The following is a 17,620-nucleotide window of genomic DNA, read 5'->3' as shown; positions in this document are numbered from 1 at the left end:
TGGGCTGTGGGGGGGATTTACTAAAACTGGAGCACTCAAATCTGGTGCAGCTCTGCATAGTAGACAATCAGCTTCTAACTTAAAGCGGAGTTCCACCCATAAAATTTTCTTTGCAGTAATCATCAGCAAAAAAAAAAAAAAAAAAAAAAAAAAGCAAAAACTTTTGGTAATAATTTTTTTTTTTTTTTTTTTTTACTTTTTCCTGGCTGTTGCTAAGGGGTGCCTCTTCCTCTCCCTGGCACCTGACGTCATTTCCCTCGGCGCCCGTGCTCACTACTGCTCCTGGGAGCTGTCTGTCATCATTTCCCAGGAGTCAGTGGGCAGCGCCAAGGGCTTCGTTGCCATCATAACGGGGCGACCACTTCCGACAGCGACGCCCGTTGTGATGGCAACGCAAGACGTTTACTGTGTTTCAATACGTTTATAATGCACATGCGTGAGAACGCTGGTCACTCAGCTGCACCGTACCCCGGAACATTATGCTTGTGTTCTTCACATGCCCACAAGCAATATGGGAACGACCAGGAAGCAATGATACAAGTTATTTTTTTTATATTAAACCGGACATCGGGGAACGGAATTTTAGAAAGATGTGAGTGTTAAATGTTAAAGTTTTGACCTTATCAAATGGTAATAAAAAATAAAAAAAATGTCAGTGGATCTCCGCTTTAAGCTTGTTCAGTTAAAGTGGTTGTAAACCCTTACAAACCACTTTGACCTACAGGTAAGCCTAGATTAAGGCTTACCTGTAGGTCCAAGAAATATCTCCTAAAATATCTACCACACATACTGTCAACGGCGATATGCCGCAAGTGGCGGCTCCCGTGCGCATGCATGGGAGTGATGTCATCGCGGCTTCGTCGAATGACAGCGGTGGAGCAGCGAGACCCACCGAGAAGATGGATGCGCCGGACTACAGGGGACAGCGGTGACTTCGCTGGTTCCTGTGTCTGGTAAGTGACACATAATGGGCTACTATGCGATGCGATGCATAGTAGTCCATTATGCTTTACCTTTGCATGGAATCAAAGAGGAAGTAAACTCATCAGGGTTTACTTCCTCTTTAAGCTTTGGCAATAAAACCTGGAAGTTGATTGGTTTCTATGTAGAGTTGCACCAGATTTTGCACTCCGCAGTTTTGGTAAATAGCTCCCCCTATGTGTCCTTTTTGTAAATTGCTTTCTGGCATTACTTTGTTTACGTAGCAACAATGTTTCATTAAAATTCAGGAGGAAGTGGAACGGGAAATCATCAAACAAGAAGAGAACGTGGATCCCGATTACTGGGAGAAGCTGCTGCGTCACCATTATGAGCAGCAGCAGGAGGACCTCGCCAGGAATCTTGGGAAAGGAAAGCGGATCCGTAAGCAAGTCAACTACAATGATGCTTCTCAGGAGGATCAAGGTGATATGCGCGGTACTAATCATTAGATATAACTTACAACCAAACACTCTGATACATGGATTCCTGTCACATGATCAACTCAGTGTGCCTCCACAATGCCTCTTTCATGAGTTTTTTTGCAAACTAATACGGTGTTCTATCCAACATTTGGTGACCTGAACAAGGACTGACTGCCGTGGTCTATTTTGTCTGGCAAGTTTTTTTTTTTTATTTTTATTTTTTTCCAGGCAGATTATTTCAAAGATTGAAAGCAAGATATCCTCTTCATGGAGTTCGTATGCCCCCCCCCCCCCATGTTATGTGCGGTGCTGGGGGACTTCAAGTGGTGCACATTTCCAGATCTTTGCAAACAAGTCTCTCCAAAAAGTGAAGTGGCTTCTGGGTAATTGCTGCTTTACATAGCAGGCATGCAAGTCAATGCACCGTAGGGTCTTGCAAGGCTGCCTGGCCTACTTAAAGTGGTTCTAAAGCCTTAAGCTTTTTCACCTTAAATCGGAGTTCCGCCTCCCCCTCAAAAAATTTAAAGTCAGCAGCTACACATATACTGTAGCTGCTGGCTTTTAATATTAGGACACTTGCCTGTCCTGGAACCCAGCGTTGTTGGCACCACCTCATGCTTCCATCGGCTGCTGGGTGCTACCGCCGACATTGCTGGTAAGGGAACCTGGAAGTGAAACATTACTGCTTCAAGGCAGGGTCCCTACCGCGCATGCTCGCTGTGCTTTCCTACTGGCCCAACAGCATGGGAAGGAGGAGGAGGGAGCTAGACTTTTGACATGCCTCCGAAGTGGGGACAGGGTACCTGTCAAAAACAGGTACCTGCTCCCCCGAAAGGTGCTAAATGTGGGATCGGGGAGGGGGGGGGGGGCAGACAGATAAGCGGAAGTTCCACTTTTGGGTGGAACTCCGCTTTAATGTATTCTGTGTATTAAGGTGAAAGACCTTTTGTGCTGCAGCAAAGCCCCCCACTCTTTTATTTTTACCTGAGCGAGATCCGATTCAGCGATGTATACGAGCGTGCAGAGGCTCCTGCCGCTGTCTCCCTTCTCGTTGGATAGATTGATAGCAGTGGGAGCAATTGGCTCCTGCTACTGTCAATCAACTGCTATGACGCGGGGGTGGGGGGGCGAGTCTCACTGTCGATGGACGCACGGGTGCCCCCATGGAGAGAGACTTTCTGTGGGGGTACCTGCCAAAGAGGAGAGGCGGAGGACTCTAGAAGAAGAGGATCGGGGCTGTTCTGTGCAAAACCCTTGTGCAGCACAGGTAAGTATAGGCATGTTTGTTATTTTAATTAAAGGGAAAAAAAAACAACGGTTTAGTAACGCTTTAAATTGGGATTGCAGGTGGACCTCTAAGTAAAGCATTAGCTCACCTTTTACAGAAAAAATAAATAAATGAAAAGGTTAACTAACACTATACACCTTCCCTACCCCCAGTCCTCATTGTACTTACTTCCCGGGATGTAGAACTGTCAGTGCCCACAGCCAGTCCAGTGGTCTGGGGATTTGAAATCCTCACTCTTCTCCCTCGTCTCGTGCAGCACTTCCAGGATGGATAAGAGCAATTCTGATTGGTCCGCATCTGACCAGAAAAGAGGGAAAAGAGCGAGGATTTCAAATCCCCAGACCACTGGACCAGCTGCATGGGCATGAACACCTCAGCGGTAAATACAGCAGGCACTGGGGGGGGGGGGTTGTATGGTGTTCATTCACTTTTTCTGAAAAGAGGAGAACACTTTAAATACATATACAGCAAGTTTAATGTTTTACTTGCCAAAGTGTTTGTAACTCTGTACAGTCAGTTTTGTGATTTACACATTTCTCACACTACAAAGCCAAGCAGATGAAACCGTTTCTAATTAAGCAGAACGACCAGCAATAGACTGTTCGAATCTCGGCTGGTTCTGCATGAACCTGGCTGAGATTTAAACCATGTATAGTTAGGTGACCAGATTTTTTTTTATGAAATCCGGGGACATATTTTTTTTTACTAGTAATGGTGGCAATTAGTGACTCTGCCCATCACCGCCCGCCTCACAGCCTGTAAAGTCTTACTCTCCGGGCCCCGGGTACTATTGGGTGAGGAGTGGAGGAAGATCACTCTGCCAGGGAAGGCAAGGAGATGGGCAGGTGGCTGGTCGGGACTTGAGCCAAGGCAGAAGAACATACAAGCAGGAGCAGAACGGGCATGCACCCGAAACTGAAGAAATATTCTCTCCGCTCTGACCAGCACATGATCATCAGAAAGGGGCACGGAATAACTACCATAATTCTAGTACTACTAAAGCTAGTAGGAGCGGCAGAGCGGGGGGGGGGGGGGTTGTTTTTATTCTGCACTGACTGAAATTGCCCCAGCCACTGTCCAAATCCAATCTGGGGGCAAAACCGTGGACAGACTTGGTTCGGGGACAGTGTCCTCAATCCGGGGACTGTCCCTGGAAACCGGAGATGTCTGGTCACCCTAATGTATGGGCAGGCTGAATGTACCCATGTATCGATCAAACTTGGGCACAATCAGCCTGTCAGATTTTACATGTGATTATTGCAATAGTCCCGCCGCCCCCCCCCCCCCCCAGGAGAATACAATAGCTCAGTGCGAGGGATTCCCCCATCAACACAATTGCGAGAATCGATCGATTTTCTTTCCTGCAACCAGTGGTGTATTTTGGTTTTGTGCTGCCCTAGGCAGGACTAAAACCGGGTGCCCCCCATCTAAATTTGTCTGTCTCCTTCATGTTTAAGATCCACTACTACATCTGTAAACTCCACCTCTTCCTTTCAGAGGTGGAGGAGGGGGGGGGGGGGTGAGTTTTTTACCAGCTGTATGTAGCAAGGCATGATCACAATCACAGCCCGGGACTCCCACCTGCTCTGCCGAGCGAGCTACTTCTAGGATTGGAGGCTGCAGCCACCGCCGCCTTCTGCTTTGCTCCTGTCACCAAACGATAAGTCCCGTGGCCCCCCATAGTAGCACCACTGCTTGTAGTGTCCCTTCTGCCTGGCAGCAGCGCCTTCCCCCTGAAAACTGCCGCCAAACACCATAATTTGCCTTGCGGTAGATACGCCCCCTGCCTGCAAAGAAGATCACTGTGTCTATGGCCGGCTTTAATCTTCCTTGCTCAGCAATGCAGCTTTTGTTATCTCACTCTCTGCCTCTAGCCTCCTTTTTTTGGACAGGGAACCAGCATCATCACCTCTGTCTAATGAACAGGTAGCTGACCCCGGAAGCAGCAATGCTAAAACTGAAGTCACAAAGGCACTTTACTGACTAGCAGAGGTGAGGGTATCTACCAACACTGCAAATCCTTTTTGTCAAGTAAAAATGTAAAGGTATGTATTTAATACAGGCATTTGTTGGCCATGGTTCCAGTTTTATAAGGTCACAACTTGACCGTCACCTGTGTTCAATCACCCCTGGCAACCATTAACTAGACACCTGCTACAGAAACTGGTTACGAAGCTTTGCTGTTTGCACTGCTACTTTCTCTTATGTTTCAGTTCCAAGCGAATACTAGTGGCTTGACTCACAGCAGGTCATCTCTCGCTTCAGAAGTCCAAGGTCAACACCCCGAGCCAAGAGAGCCTAGGAATGGCTGAGGAAAATGGGCAGAGTTTTTGTTGCCAGCGTAATCTTCAAAACCTGTAATCTTCAAAATCTGAAGTATCACTTGTGCTTGGCTTGTCCCTCCAAATGACCGCTGGCTGGGTTAGGTTTAGGCTGATTTCAGAGCATCTGGCTGATTCAGGACGTCTTCCCGTGGAGAGGTCTCCTGGCCTACCCGTCCTCACCGTCTCAGGGCTGAAAGTGCCGGTCATTGTGGCAGCTCACATGCTCATCCGAACTACACGAGTCTTCCCGGGTCCTTCACCAGCTGCCTTTTAGATCCTAACATCTGCTCTTCTCTTTTTCTTGTAGAATGGCAAGATGATCTCTCAGACAACCAATCAGAATATTCCGTTGGCTCAGAGGATGAAGACGAAGATTTTGAAGAGAAGCCTGAAGGTCAGAGTGAGTTAAACTTTTCTCTAATGTCTATGTGGATTGGTATTGGACCAGATGCGGGGCAAATTAGCTGGATCAACCGAGGGCGATACCTTTAGCGACCAAGATTGGTGGAAAAACTTTATAAAGGCAAAGGATATCCATTAAAGCCCAACTTCGGGCAAATAAAAAAAAAAATGATCCCCATGCAGTGGAGCTGTGCCCGCACTGCAAGGGTTAATTGCTCAATATGTCTAGGGAAGCAATAAAAGGAAATATACTTATCTGATTCTCCACTCCTCTCTGTAGCTAGATGCTTTACATCTTGAAAGGTTCTTTACCGTAAAAGAAAGGAAGCGATAAAAAACCTCTGTAGTATATTGATTTGCTTTTCTAAACAAAAAATGCTGTACTCACTTTGAGAAAAAAACAATACACAACATGCAGAGAATCACAAAATATGCATACACTATACACATTCACAAGCTATCTGTCTTTCTTAGCGTATTAGCATGGACAATGTATGCAATGGGTATGCACTAAACAATTGCATAACTTGGTTCTTCCTGGAGATGGCGTCTTCTTCCTTTTATTCAAAATGTCTCTAAACTGTTTCTGGGAGTCCTGACAAACTGCTGCCTCCTTGTCTCTAGCACATGGCTGTGTTTTCAAGACTTTTTCCCTCCCTCTACTTCCTTCCACCATCTGTTCCTGTCCCGAGCTTCATGAACCAGTCCAACAAGTTCATTAGCATGTGAATAGGGGAAGTCTGGCTTCTACTATTATTTATGTTATAAAAATCACTAAAATAGCCATAGCAACACAATGGACCAGTCCAGGCAGCTTCTCCACTCCAGCGGCCTAGGGTCTGGATGTCATCAAGATCAAAGTGCAAGAGAATGCCAAGACACAGTCCACCACCGGATCATAAGGGGGCACTTCCAGCTGGAGGAGCAAAGGATCAGATAAATATATAAAAAAAATTCCTCTCCCCTGGACAAAACAAGCTATTATTTCTTGTAGTTCAGACACAGCCCCACTGTAAGGGATAAGTTTCTATCTGCGCAGGGTTGAGCTTTAAAATTAACCCAAACTTAGAATCTAAAAGAATCCACATTTTTTTCAGTTTAAAACTAAGTGATAAGTTAAAACATCCGCTATAAATCATTTGCATAAAACTGTAAAAGTGAAAACCCACACAAAAAAAAGCAGAAATAAACTAAAAAGTCCTTAAACTCCAGAAATGTCTCTGTATTGCTTCCACCATCCAAAAAAAGGGGACACCACGAGGGTAAGACCACACTCACCAGCTCGCTAGTCAGTGCAGCAAATCATACTTTCAGAATTGATAATCTCAGCTTCCACTCTATGGACAGCCAGCTCCATCCATCCACCTGAGTCCTCCTGAGTGCAGCAGCAGCAGCGTACCACTGGGGGAGATTTGGAAAAGCCCACAGCGCCACCAGATGGTAAAGAAGAGCTTGCATGAAGAGCCAAATATCAAGATGGGCCAGATATAGTGTAGTAATTTATTACTGATGCTTAAGATTCACATAAAAACAATAAACATCCAGATGCCAAGTAGTAAAAAACACGCACAGCAGTGCACTTACTCAGATGGCCGCCAGTTCCAGAAGTGGAGGCTTGACGTCAGCGTATAGCTCCGCCCCAACGTGTTTTGAGCAAACACATGTCTTCAGGGGACATTAGTAAGCCAACGTCAAAAACTAGCCGCTTTAAATAGCCTGTATAATCAGCTAACTGTCAGACACCATGAAATAAGGCTAAGACAGAAGAACAGTTAAATCACACTTGTTTAATAATCAAAGTAAAAAGAAAAAAACTTAGTCAAAACATAGCCAAGGTTCAGTAACTGGAATGGATAGTCAGACAAGCCAGAAGTCAGGGATCAATGTAGTGGAACAGCAAGCAGGATCTGGAGCCAGAAGGCATGTGGGCAAAGCAAGTCTTGAACAGGATCGCAGGAGATAGTCTCTGTGATATTGAACAAGGCAAAGGCAGAGATCCTCTGGACTGGACCACTTAAGTAAGCAGGACTGACGAGCAGGATATCCTCAACAGCTGAGTAAGACCTCTTTCACACTGGGGCACTTTGCAGGCCTTACAGCACTAAAAATAGCACCTGCAAAGCGCCCTGAAACAGCCGCTGCTGTGTCTCCAGTATGAAAGCCCAAGGGCTTTCACACTGGAGCAGTGCACTGGCAGGGCGTTAAAAGAAACCCTGCAAGCAGCATCTTTGGAGCAGTGAAGGAGCGGTGTATACACCTCTCCTGTCCATTGAAATAAATGGGGCAGTGCGGCTATACCGCCAGCAAATCGCTGTTTTTGGCCACTAGCGGGGGTTAAAACTGGCCTTTCCAGCGGCTTAATAGCGCCGCTAAAACGACGGTAAATCGGCGCTAAAAATAGCACGGTTTTACCACCGCCGCCCGCACCGGCCCAGTGTGAAAGGGGCCTAATTGTGGTGAGATAGGAGCTGGCAATTAGCCGACAGCTGAACAGCCAGCTCAGAGAAGAAAGGGCCGAGCCCAGCCATGACATTAACAGTCTCTGGAAGGCCAAACAGGAAATGACGCAATTTTGTTGAAGTCATGTGGCCGCCGCCATTTTTCCTGAGTCTGTGGGAAACTGTGGGAGCAGGCACCATTCTATTATAGCCCACTAGCATGGATTAGCAAAAAGGAAAAGCCGGTTTACAAAAAACGGTATTTAAAGAAAAAAGACTTATGTTAAACAGATGTAAATGCATACCATATAGGTAGCACCTAGTCTCTAGAGGGCCAACAGAAAATGGCCAGTCCCATTTTGTTTTGAAGTCCCGAGGCCATTTTTTCTTAAATCGATATTAATGAATAAAAAGCCAGAACCAGAAAAGAACAGTCTCTAGAGGGCCAACGATCAGATTGACAGCAAAGTCTTTTTCTTCTTCAATTTACAAAAAAAAAGGTTGGGCACCCCTGCTGTAAACCATGAATGCTGAACCTGTGGCCCCCCAGCTATTGCGGAACTACAGATCCCATGAGGTCCTGCAAGGCTGACAGTTACAAGCATGACTTCCAAAGGCAGAGGCATGATGAGACTTGTAGTTCTGTAACAGCTGGAGGACCGCAGGTTAAGCTCCCATGCTGTAAACTGTGTGAAGGGAGATGTGTTCCTTCTTTCCAATCGGCTCTCACCGAGAGCTGCAGTGTTTAATTCCAGCCCCCCCCCCCTTTCTGAAAGCTCAGACAAGCTTTATGAATTCAGCAATTTGAAAGGCTGTAGAGGAGAGAGTGCTGCAGATAAAAAGGTACAACTTATGTAGGCTTTTTTTTTCCATCTGTGTATCACCTGAGGCCAGTCACTTCACTGGATATATGTAAAGGTTTACAAACACTTTAAATGAAAATGTTTTACTGCTGTAAGTAGCACCCCAGCACCATCCCCAACATCTCTCTGATGGCAGAACGCTGCTGAGGGGGACTGATGCTATCTGCGAGGAAGCAGTGGTCTCTCTGAAGTGGTCCAACGATCTTCAAAGCTCATTCTCCTTGGAGAGGTCTGGCAGCTTTACTAAGGGCGCTGCCAGGGACTGTATTACCACCTTCACTAGAGTTCACTAATGACCTTTTGCTTTGTTTGGCTCCTAGGTGGCAGGAGACAGTCTCGAAGGCAGCTGAAGAATGACCGGGACAAACCACTCCCACCGCTTTTAGCGAGGGTCGGAGGGAATATTGAGGTACCGGAGTCATGTCTTGTGGGCTTTTCATTGCCATTTTAGGGGGTCCAAAATTTGGGTCTCTGTTTCCTGTGTGCTTTTTCCATTAAAGTCTGTAAATTTAGATGCCCTTTTCACGCATGGTGTAAGCAAATGACTTTATACAACAACTTTACCTATACAGGCAATAATAAGAAAACTGCAACATGTTCCCCTTTTTTTTTTTTTTTTTTTAAAGGTTCTTGGGTTTAACGCGAGGCAACGTAAGGCCTTCTTGAATGCAATAATGAGATGGGGAATGCCTCCGCAGGATGCCTTCAATTCACACTGGCTCGTCCGGGACCTCCGTGGAAAGAGCGAGAAAGAATTTAGGTACTGTTGTCTCGTTTTGTGGTGAAAATGTTGCTTTCCACAAGGTGGCAGTATTGTTCTTCAGGGCCTGGGTGATGGATTCTGTGGATGAAGCAGGTCTGAAATGTTTTACATTTTGTAGGTTCTTCTTTAATATCCGTCTTTCTCTACAGAAACTTCTGTGGTTTTTACTTGTCTAAGTTATGGTGGTAACACACATGAGATCAGTCTCCCATTCTTACCACTTTTAGATGAATTGGACAACAGTGACGTGTCTATGGGCAGTGGGCACCACTGGTTGTTTACCAAGCTTTCTTAAAGTGGAGTTCCGCCAAAAAAATAAATAAAAAGGACACCTGTCTAGGGCGCCCGCAATGTCCTCACCTGAAGCCGACCCTCCCCTCAACTCCGGGTGGAGGCGCCGGCATTGTTAGTAAGGGAATCAGGAAGTGAAGCCATACAGGTTCACTGTCTGGTTCCCTACTATGCATGCGCAAGTCACGCTACTCGTTCTGAGGGGCCGGACATGACGTAGATCACTGTGGATACTGCACCGATCTTTCTTTGGAAGTGGGAGCAAAATACCTGTATTGGACAGGTATCTGCTCCCCCCTTCCCCCCTGAAAGGTGCCAAATGTGACACCGGAGGGGGGGAGGAATCCGGACAGGGGAAGCTCCATTTTTGGGTGAAACTCTGCTTTAAAGAGGAACTGCTCCCCATTTGTTTTATTTTTTTTTGCCCCGCTTACCTGATTGGTATCTGAACATTTCAGAGTTCAGCGGGCGGGCCACTCGATGGCCCCTCAAAAAGCCCGCTCCCTCCTCCTGTTCGTCAATGAAAGTCTATGCCAACTTACCTGATTGGTATCTGGACATTTCAGATACTCACCTATCCAGTGGCTTCAGTGTTGACCCGCTGAGACCACCTCATCGAGAGTCTCACTGGCTCTTCCGGGTTCAGTGGGCGGGCCACTCAATGGCCCCTCCCAATAGGCCCGCTCCCTCCTCCTGTTCGTCAATGAAAGCCTATGCCAACTTACGTGATGGTGGTATCTGGATATTTCATATACTTGCCCATCCAGTGGATCCAGCGTCGACCCGCTGAGATCATTTTATGCCCAACAACAGCTAGGTCTCACGCTGCCATGTTTTCTCTGATGTTATCATGCGTCTCACCGGATCGGGCAGGCCAGCCTCGTGATTACGGCCCGATAGGCCCATCCCCTCCTTCTGTTCGTCAATAAAAGCCTATGCCCCCTTGGATATGTGACATACATATCCCGAGAGGCACAACGGGCAGTGTGCGTATCATTCGTCTAAGGCCAGTGATGTGCAAGGGGACATAAAGTGGTTGTATAGTCAAAATTTTTACTTTTACCTACAGGTAAGCCTATAATAAAGCTTACCTGTAGGTAAAAAAAATCTCCTAAATCTTTACGGTTTAACAGATATTCCCCCTGCAATGAGCCGCTGACTGCAGCGGCACATGTGCGCTGAAAGCCCGGCAGACGACGGACCCTGCTGGAAAGAAGTCTCCTGAACGCATGCGTGGGAGCGACGACATCACGGCTCCAGCCACTCATAGCGCTGGTGCCGTGATACCTGGAAGACACGCCAAGGGCCAAGCACCCCCTTAGCCCTTGTACACACGGTCGGATATTCCGACAGAAAATGTCCAATCGTACCGTGTTGTCAGATAATCCGACCGTGTGTGGGCTCCATCGGACTGTTTCCGGCGGAATATCCGACCGACAAAGTTTTAGAGCTGGGCTATAAAATTTTCCGAAAACATGATCCGAGAATTCCGATCGGACAAAGTGCCATGCATGCTCAGATCAAATTCCTAGACCAAAGCTATTGGCTACTAGCCTGAACGTAGTCCCGTCGTAACGAAATAACGTCGTCACGTTACGAACGATCGGATTTTCCGACAACTTTGTCCGACCGTGTGTATGCAACACCAGTTTCGGACAAAATCTGATGGATTTTGTTGTCGGAATGTCCGACCCGTGTGTACAAGGGCTTATACTCTCCTGATCTCGCTCCAGCACTGTGTACGAGAGCAGCAGCTCTCTCTGTGCTCTCTCTCTCTCCTCAGTGGCCATGGAGGCAGCAGCAGGAGCCATTGGCTCCTGCTGCTGTCAATCATAGCCAGACAGCAGGGGGAGGGGGCAGAGCTGTGCTCTCTGTGTGTCAATGGACACACAGAGCGGATCTCGGGATCGAGCCAACACAAGTGTGCCCCTATAGCGGCTTGCTATAGGGGCACTCAACAGGGGGGAGGACACAGAAGCATCAGTGGGGGAACCCAGAAGAGGGGGAGCGGAGCTACTCCGTGCAAAACCATTATAGAGCAGGCAAGTTTAACATGTTTGTTAATGTTTAAAAAAAATGTAGCTTTACAACTGCTTTAAAAGACAGGCAAATGCACTGACTGAACTGAAAAAAAAATAGGATTTTTGTACTCGCCGTAAAATCCTTTTCTCTGAAGTTCATTGACGGACACAGCACCTTTAATCTTGACCTTAGGGTTATATCACCACCTTCAGGAGAGGGACTAGGCAGAACATATAAAAACAGCAAAACAGCCCAGTACCGCCCAGGGGGCCGTCGTACTGGCTATAACCCCTCACACTGCTTCCAGCAGCTCAGTTTCTCAAAAAGCAGTACAAACATAAATAGGAGGGGTGGTTGCTGTGTCCATCAATGAACTTCAGAGCAAATCAAGGTGAGTAGAAAGTTCTGGACAGCCGCACTCCAAATGAAACTTCTTGTGCCTTTATTAGAACATCAGGATCTTATTGTACATTTCACAGCAAAGTAATACAGAACCAAAAATGCTGACGCGTTTCACACTAAATGTAGTGTTTGCTCATAGCTTTTTTTAGTGTGAAATGTTTTTGGTTCTGTATTACTTTGCTGTGACATGTACAGTGTGATCCTGAAGTTCTAATAAAGGCACGAGAAGTTTCATTTGGAGTGCGGCTGTCCAGAATTTTCTACTCTCCTTGATTTGCTATATGCATTAGCCAGCACCTTCATTTCCTGGAGGAAAAACCTTTTTGTTTCAGCAGACCTACCTAGAGCGGTGGTAACCCCATCTCTTTAAATGAACTTCAGAGAAAAGGATTTTGCGGTGAGTACAAAAATCCTATTTTCTCTTTTGTTCATTGACGGACAGCACAGCATCTTCATCTTGACTTTAGGGACGTCCCCAAGCAGTGTAAACAAACAAGGTGTGGGAACAGCAAGAAAATACCTCCACCCATAACAACCAGAGCTCCTCAACGGAGGAGTTGCAACCTTAAACAGCCACCTGCAAAACCTTGCAGCTGAAGCAAGCATCCGAAGATGCGCTCACATCAGCCTTGTAAAATTTAGCGAAAGTGTGGACGGACGACCAGGTCGCCACCTTACACATCTGGGAAACAGACGCTTGATGTTGGAAAGCCCAGGAGGCACCAATTGCCCTGGTTGAATGCGCCGTGACCGGAAAGGGGGGCGCCCGCCCCCTTATGGCATAAGCCTGAACCACAATCTGTCTGATCCACCGAGAAATGGTGGCCGATGAGCCCGCCAGTCCTTTCTTCGGACCAGCCACCGATACAAACAGCGAGTCCGACCTCCGGAAAGGAGCCGTAGCAGACAGATAGACCCGCAGAGCCTGGACCACGTCCAAGGAATGCAAAGCCACCTCTTTGGGGTGTGACGGCCGAGGACATAAGGATGGAAGCACAATGTCCTCATTTAGATGAAAGGCTGAAACAACCTTTGGAAGAAATTAAGGCTGTGGACGCAGCACTGCCTTATCCTTGTGGAGGATCAAGTAGGGAGACTTGCAAGACAAGGCCGCCAACTCAGAAATCCTCCTGGCAGATGTAATGGCCACTAGAAAGACTACTTTCTGAGTGTTAATAAGGGGATCTCCCTAATGTTTTCAAACGGCGGTTTCTGAAGCCCGAGAGCACCAGATTCAAATCCCACGGAGGTAGCGGTGGTCGAACCGGAGGGGCCACATGTCGAACTCCCTGAACAAACGTACTCACAAATGAATGAGTCGCCAAAGGTCGTTGAAAAAAGACAGCCAAAGCTGATATCTGCCCCATGATGGTGCTTAATGAAAGTTTCTGATCCACTCCTTGCTGCAAAAACAGCAGGATCTTGGAAACTGAGTATGTACACGGACGCCACCCCATCTCCTCACACATGGAAATGTAGGCCTTCCACGTACGATGATAAATCTTCCAAGAAGATGACTTCCATGCCCTCAGCATAGTGGAGATTGGCGAATCTAACAGACCTCGGCCCTTTAGTACCTGGCTTTCAACAGCCATGCCGTTAAAGCCAGCGACGATAAAGCAGGATGAAGTATTGGACCTTGCAACGTAAGGTCCTCTCGCATCAGCAGCTGACAAGGAACATCCGCCACCATTCATACTATGTCGGCGTACCAAGTACGTCAAGGTGAATCTGGGGCAATCAGAATCACCGGAATCCCCTCGGCCTCCACTCTGCATAGCAGACGTGGTAGAAATTTGAGTGGGGGAAAGGCATAAATCGGCTGATAATGCCCCCATGGCGCCACCAACGCGTCTGCCGTGTCCGCCCAGGGATCTTTTTACCTGGCCAAACCTCTGTACCTTCCGATTGAGTAGAGAGGCCAAGAGATCCACATCTGGTGTGCCCCACCAATACATCCGGATGCCAATACCTCCGGAAGCAATGCCAGAATTCGGGCAAGACCCTTGGTGCCTACGCTAGGCCAAAAGGGAGAGCTACAAATTGATAGTGCTCATCCCCGCAAATCGTAGAAACCTCTGATGCCTGACACATATGGGGACATGCAAGTATGCGTCTTTGATGTCCGGGGACGCCAAGAAATCCCCTTGATGGAGTGCAGCGACCACGGAGTGAACTGGTTCCATCCTGAACCTTTGTACTTTCACAAAGCCCTTGAGGGCCTTAAGATCCAGGACCGGACGGACCCCTTCCTTCTTTGGGACTACAAACAGATTGGGGTAGAACAGTGTTTCTCAACTCCAGTCCTCAAGGCACACCAACAGGTCATGTTTTCAGGATTTCCCTTCAGATGAAATGGCTGTGGTAATTACTAAGGCAGTGAAAACTGATCAAATCACCTGTGCAAAATAATGGAAATCCTGAAAACATGACCTGTTGGTACGCCTTGAGGACTGGAGTTGAGAAACACTGGAGTAGAATCCCTGAAACCTTTCCGGCGTCGGTACAGGTACTATCACACCGTGCAGCAGCAGGTGCTGTACTGCCCCAAACAGGGCTTCCCGCCGAGCCGGAAGAAGATGAAGGTTATAGGGAAAAAATCTGTTTGGCATACAAGAAAGAAACTCTATCTTGTAGCCTGATGAAACCAGTTCGCAGATCCACTGGTCGGAAAGGAGGGAGGTCCACCGGGCTGCAAACTCCCGAAGGAGACCCCCCTACCCGAGAGTCTGTCGGGGGCAAACCTTCATGCAGCAACAGATTTGTTCGCAGGTTTGTTTGTCTTGCAAAACCAGGGATGCTTTTTTTCCCTCAGCAGGCACCTTGTCGGGCTGGGAAAGCTTACCTACCGACCCAGGCGGACAAAAAATCCACTTTTAAGCGGATAAAGGAGGGCACCTGCCTACGACGTGGCTCCTTACCCTTCCTGGACTGTGGGAGCAAAGTACTCTTTCCCCCAGTAACATTCTTAATAATGTCATCCAACGAGGCTCCAAATAGCCTCTCCCTCTGGAAGGGCAAATCCACCAGTGCTTTTTTAGATGCCTGGTCCACAGACCAGCCTTTTAGCCAAATCAGGCGACGTAGCACCACAGCTGATACTGAGGCTCTAGAGAGCAAGGGGGCGTATCTAAGGCCGCATCACAGACATACTTAAGGCCCTACCCCAACTGGTCTGCCAGTTTCATGCAGACCGGGGGAACCTGTTGCTTCTCCAACACACGGTGCAACAATTTAGCGCATTCAGTAAGCATCTATGACACCAGGGCCGTGGCTAACACTGGCCGCAATGCTGACCCTGCCACCATAAACATGGACAGGCAACCGCCTCGGCCCTTCCGTCGGCAGGGTCCTTGAAAGCAGGAGTCCCTTTCACCGGAATCATGGTTACCTTATTTAACTTGGAAACCGGGGGGTCAACAATCAGAGGAGTTGTCCATTTCTTAAGAAAACTCTCCTCAAAGGGGTAACGCACCGCCATCTGTCTCAGGACTGAAAAGGCCCGCTGTGGGCTTCCCCACTCCTTGTAAATAAACGTATCAAAACAAGTTAGGTAGGGAAACACCTTCGCAGTGTGGGCCAGCATGGGGAGGAGGGAAAGGGATAGGGAGAGAAGAAAGGGAGAGAGAGATACCCCCTAGTCGACCTCCCAGGAAATGCCAAGCTGCTCCATCCTACCGAGTCAGGTGGAACCATATTTACCCCTCCTGCAGGAACTGCTGGATGCATTCCATGGACAGACCTATCACCCGAGCAGTACAGGGTGGCTGTCGGTCATGACATACTGTGACACGGACAGCATTAGCCCGGTCATATGTGTGCCCTGGAGCATATAGCTCCCCGGCCGCTCCTCGATCAGACTGGGCATGTCGTGGCCGACCCAGCGCATAGCTAAGGTCTGCTCCTGCTTGATGGCCAGGCTGGGGAGACTACAAGGATCTATATTATCCAGCCTGTCGCCCAGCCCGGCTGTTGATTGCAGATCACAGGAATCAAAAAGCAGAAAAAAGAAAAAAATTCCCAGGACCAATGGTCCCCACCGGGAGCCAGGTCCTTCTCCTATACTAGGCAGAAAAAACTGAGCTGCTGGAAGCAGGGTGAGGGGTTATAGCCAGCAGGACCACCCCCAGGGCAGTACTGTGCAGTTTTGCTATTTTTACATGTTCTGCCTAGTCCTCTCCTAAAGGGGGCAATATAACCCTAAGGTCAAGATTAAAGGTGCTGTGTTCATCAATGAGCAAAAGAGAAAAAAATTATTGGTTGACTTCCAAAATACATAACAGAACTTTAGGATGTTTCATGTATTTTCCTGGAGTTTTTCACGTGGATAATTTTTTACAGGGCATACGTGTCTTTGTTTATGAGACACCTCTGTGAACCGGGGGCTGACGGGGCAGAAACCTTTGCCGACGGCGTCCCAAGAGAAGGACTTTCTCGCCAGCATGTCCTCACCAGAATCGGAGTCATGTCACTGGTCCGAAAGAAGGTGGGTGAGTAGGTGTTTACAGGCCAGGTATGTGAATGTGATAATACCTTATTCATGCGACGTCTATTTTCCACCATCCTGAAGGAGAACCAAAAGTCTGTTTTTGTCAATCAAATAGTTGTCTTTTTTTTTTTTTTTTTCATTTTTTTTTATTAATCACTAAAAATTGATTGGTCAACACAGACAAAACACCAGTTAGTAAAGGTTTTAGTCATGAGGTTCTGTGTAGTTACAGCAGAACGACAGTCTGCAGAATACTTGCCTCTGTTACAGGGATGCAACAGTTGGAACCCACACTGGCAGTTGATATCTGTGCTGGGTTTTTGGCTTCCAGAACTGGAACGGTTTCAGGGGTTTTAATTCAAACCTGTTCACAGTCCGAAAAGGAGGGCATAGTACATCCATTTCTGAACCTCAAAGCCCTGAACTGCTTTGTGTGGGTGCAGAAGGTCAGAATTGAGTCCATCCACACGGTGGTTGCGTCCCTTCATCATGGGACCTTACTGGCTTCTGTCAACATCACAGATGCTTATTTACATACTCCAATATCTCCCTGACACCAACATTTCCTCCTTTTTACTGTGGGAGAAGAGCAGTATTGGCTCGCGGTGTTGACCTTTGATTTCACCTCCACTCCTTGCGTATTCACAAAGGTGTTGGCTCTAGTTCTGGTGTGGTTACGTCAGCGGGGGATTGCAGTCCTAGGCTGCCTGTAAGACCTTCTGTGAGCAGAGTCCTTGGCTACCCTGAGGGGCAACACAGCTCGCTATACAGACCACGGATTTCAGTTGGCTTCTATACTACCTGAAGTCTGCTCCGGCTCCTTCCAGAAAATTGGATTATGTGGGCCTGACTCTGGCTTCCTCTCTGGCCAGAGTGTTTCTTCTTCTGGGAAAACTCCAAAAGTTGCATGCTGCTCTTCAGCTACTGTTGTCTCG

The 17,620-nt window shown here is 47.6% G+C and overlaps 1 protein-coding gene across 5 annotated transcripts in view; it reads left to right on the top strand.

The window, feature by feature from the left end:
- The window catches only part of CHD5 (chromodomain helicase DNA binding protein 5), a 279,954-nt gene that overhangs the window by 216,708 nt on the left and 45,626 nt on the right, over nucleotides 1-17,620 (top strand). For 2 of the 5 annotated variants that reach the window (XM_077458299.1, XM_077458295.1), the window contains exons 25-29: nucleotides 1,230-1,416; nucleotides 5,323-5,415; nucleotides 9,039-9,127; nucleotides 9,345-9,478; nucleotides 16,538-16,682. In XM_077458299.1, the coding sequence (XP_077314425.1) occupies nucleotides 1,230-1,416; nucleotides 5,323-5,415; nucleotides 9,039-9,127; nucleotides 9,345-9,478; nucleotides 16,538-16,682 (648 nt within the window). The remainder of the gene's footprint in view (nucleotides 1-1,229; nucleotides 1,417-5,322; nucleotides 5,416-9,038; nucleotides 9,128-9,344; nucleotides 9,479-16,537; nucleotides 16,683-17,620) is intronic. The other 3 variants (XM_077458298.1, XM_077458297.1, XM_077458296.1) reach the window with 3 other exon arrangements.

This window comes from Lithobates pipiens, unplaced genomic scaffold (assembly GCF_037356315.1).
Source record: "Lithobates pipiens isolate NorthernLeopardFrog02 unplaced genomic scaffold, aLitPip1_a1.2 Scaffold_27, whole genome shotgun sequence".
NCBI lineage: Eukaryota > Metazoa > Chordata > Amphibia > Anura > Ranidae > Lithobates > Lithobates pipiens.
This window is presented reverse-complemented; position numbering and strand designations above follow the sequence as displayed.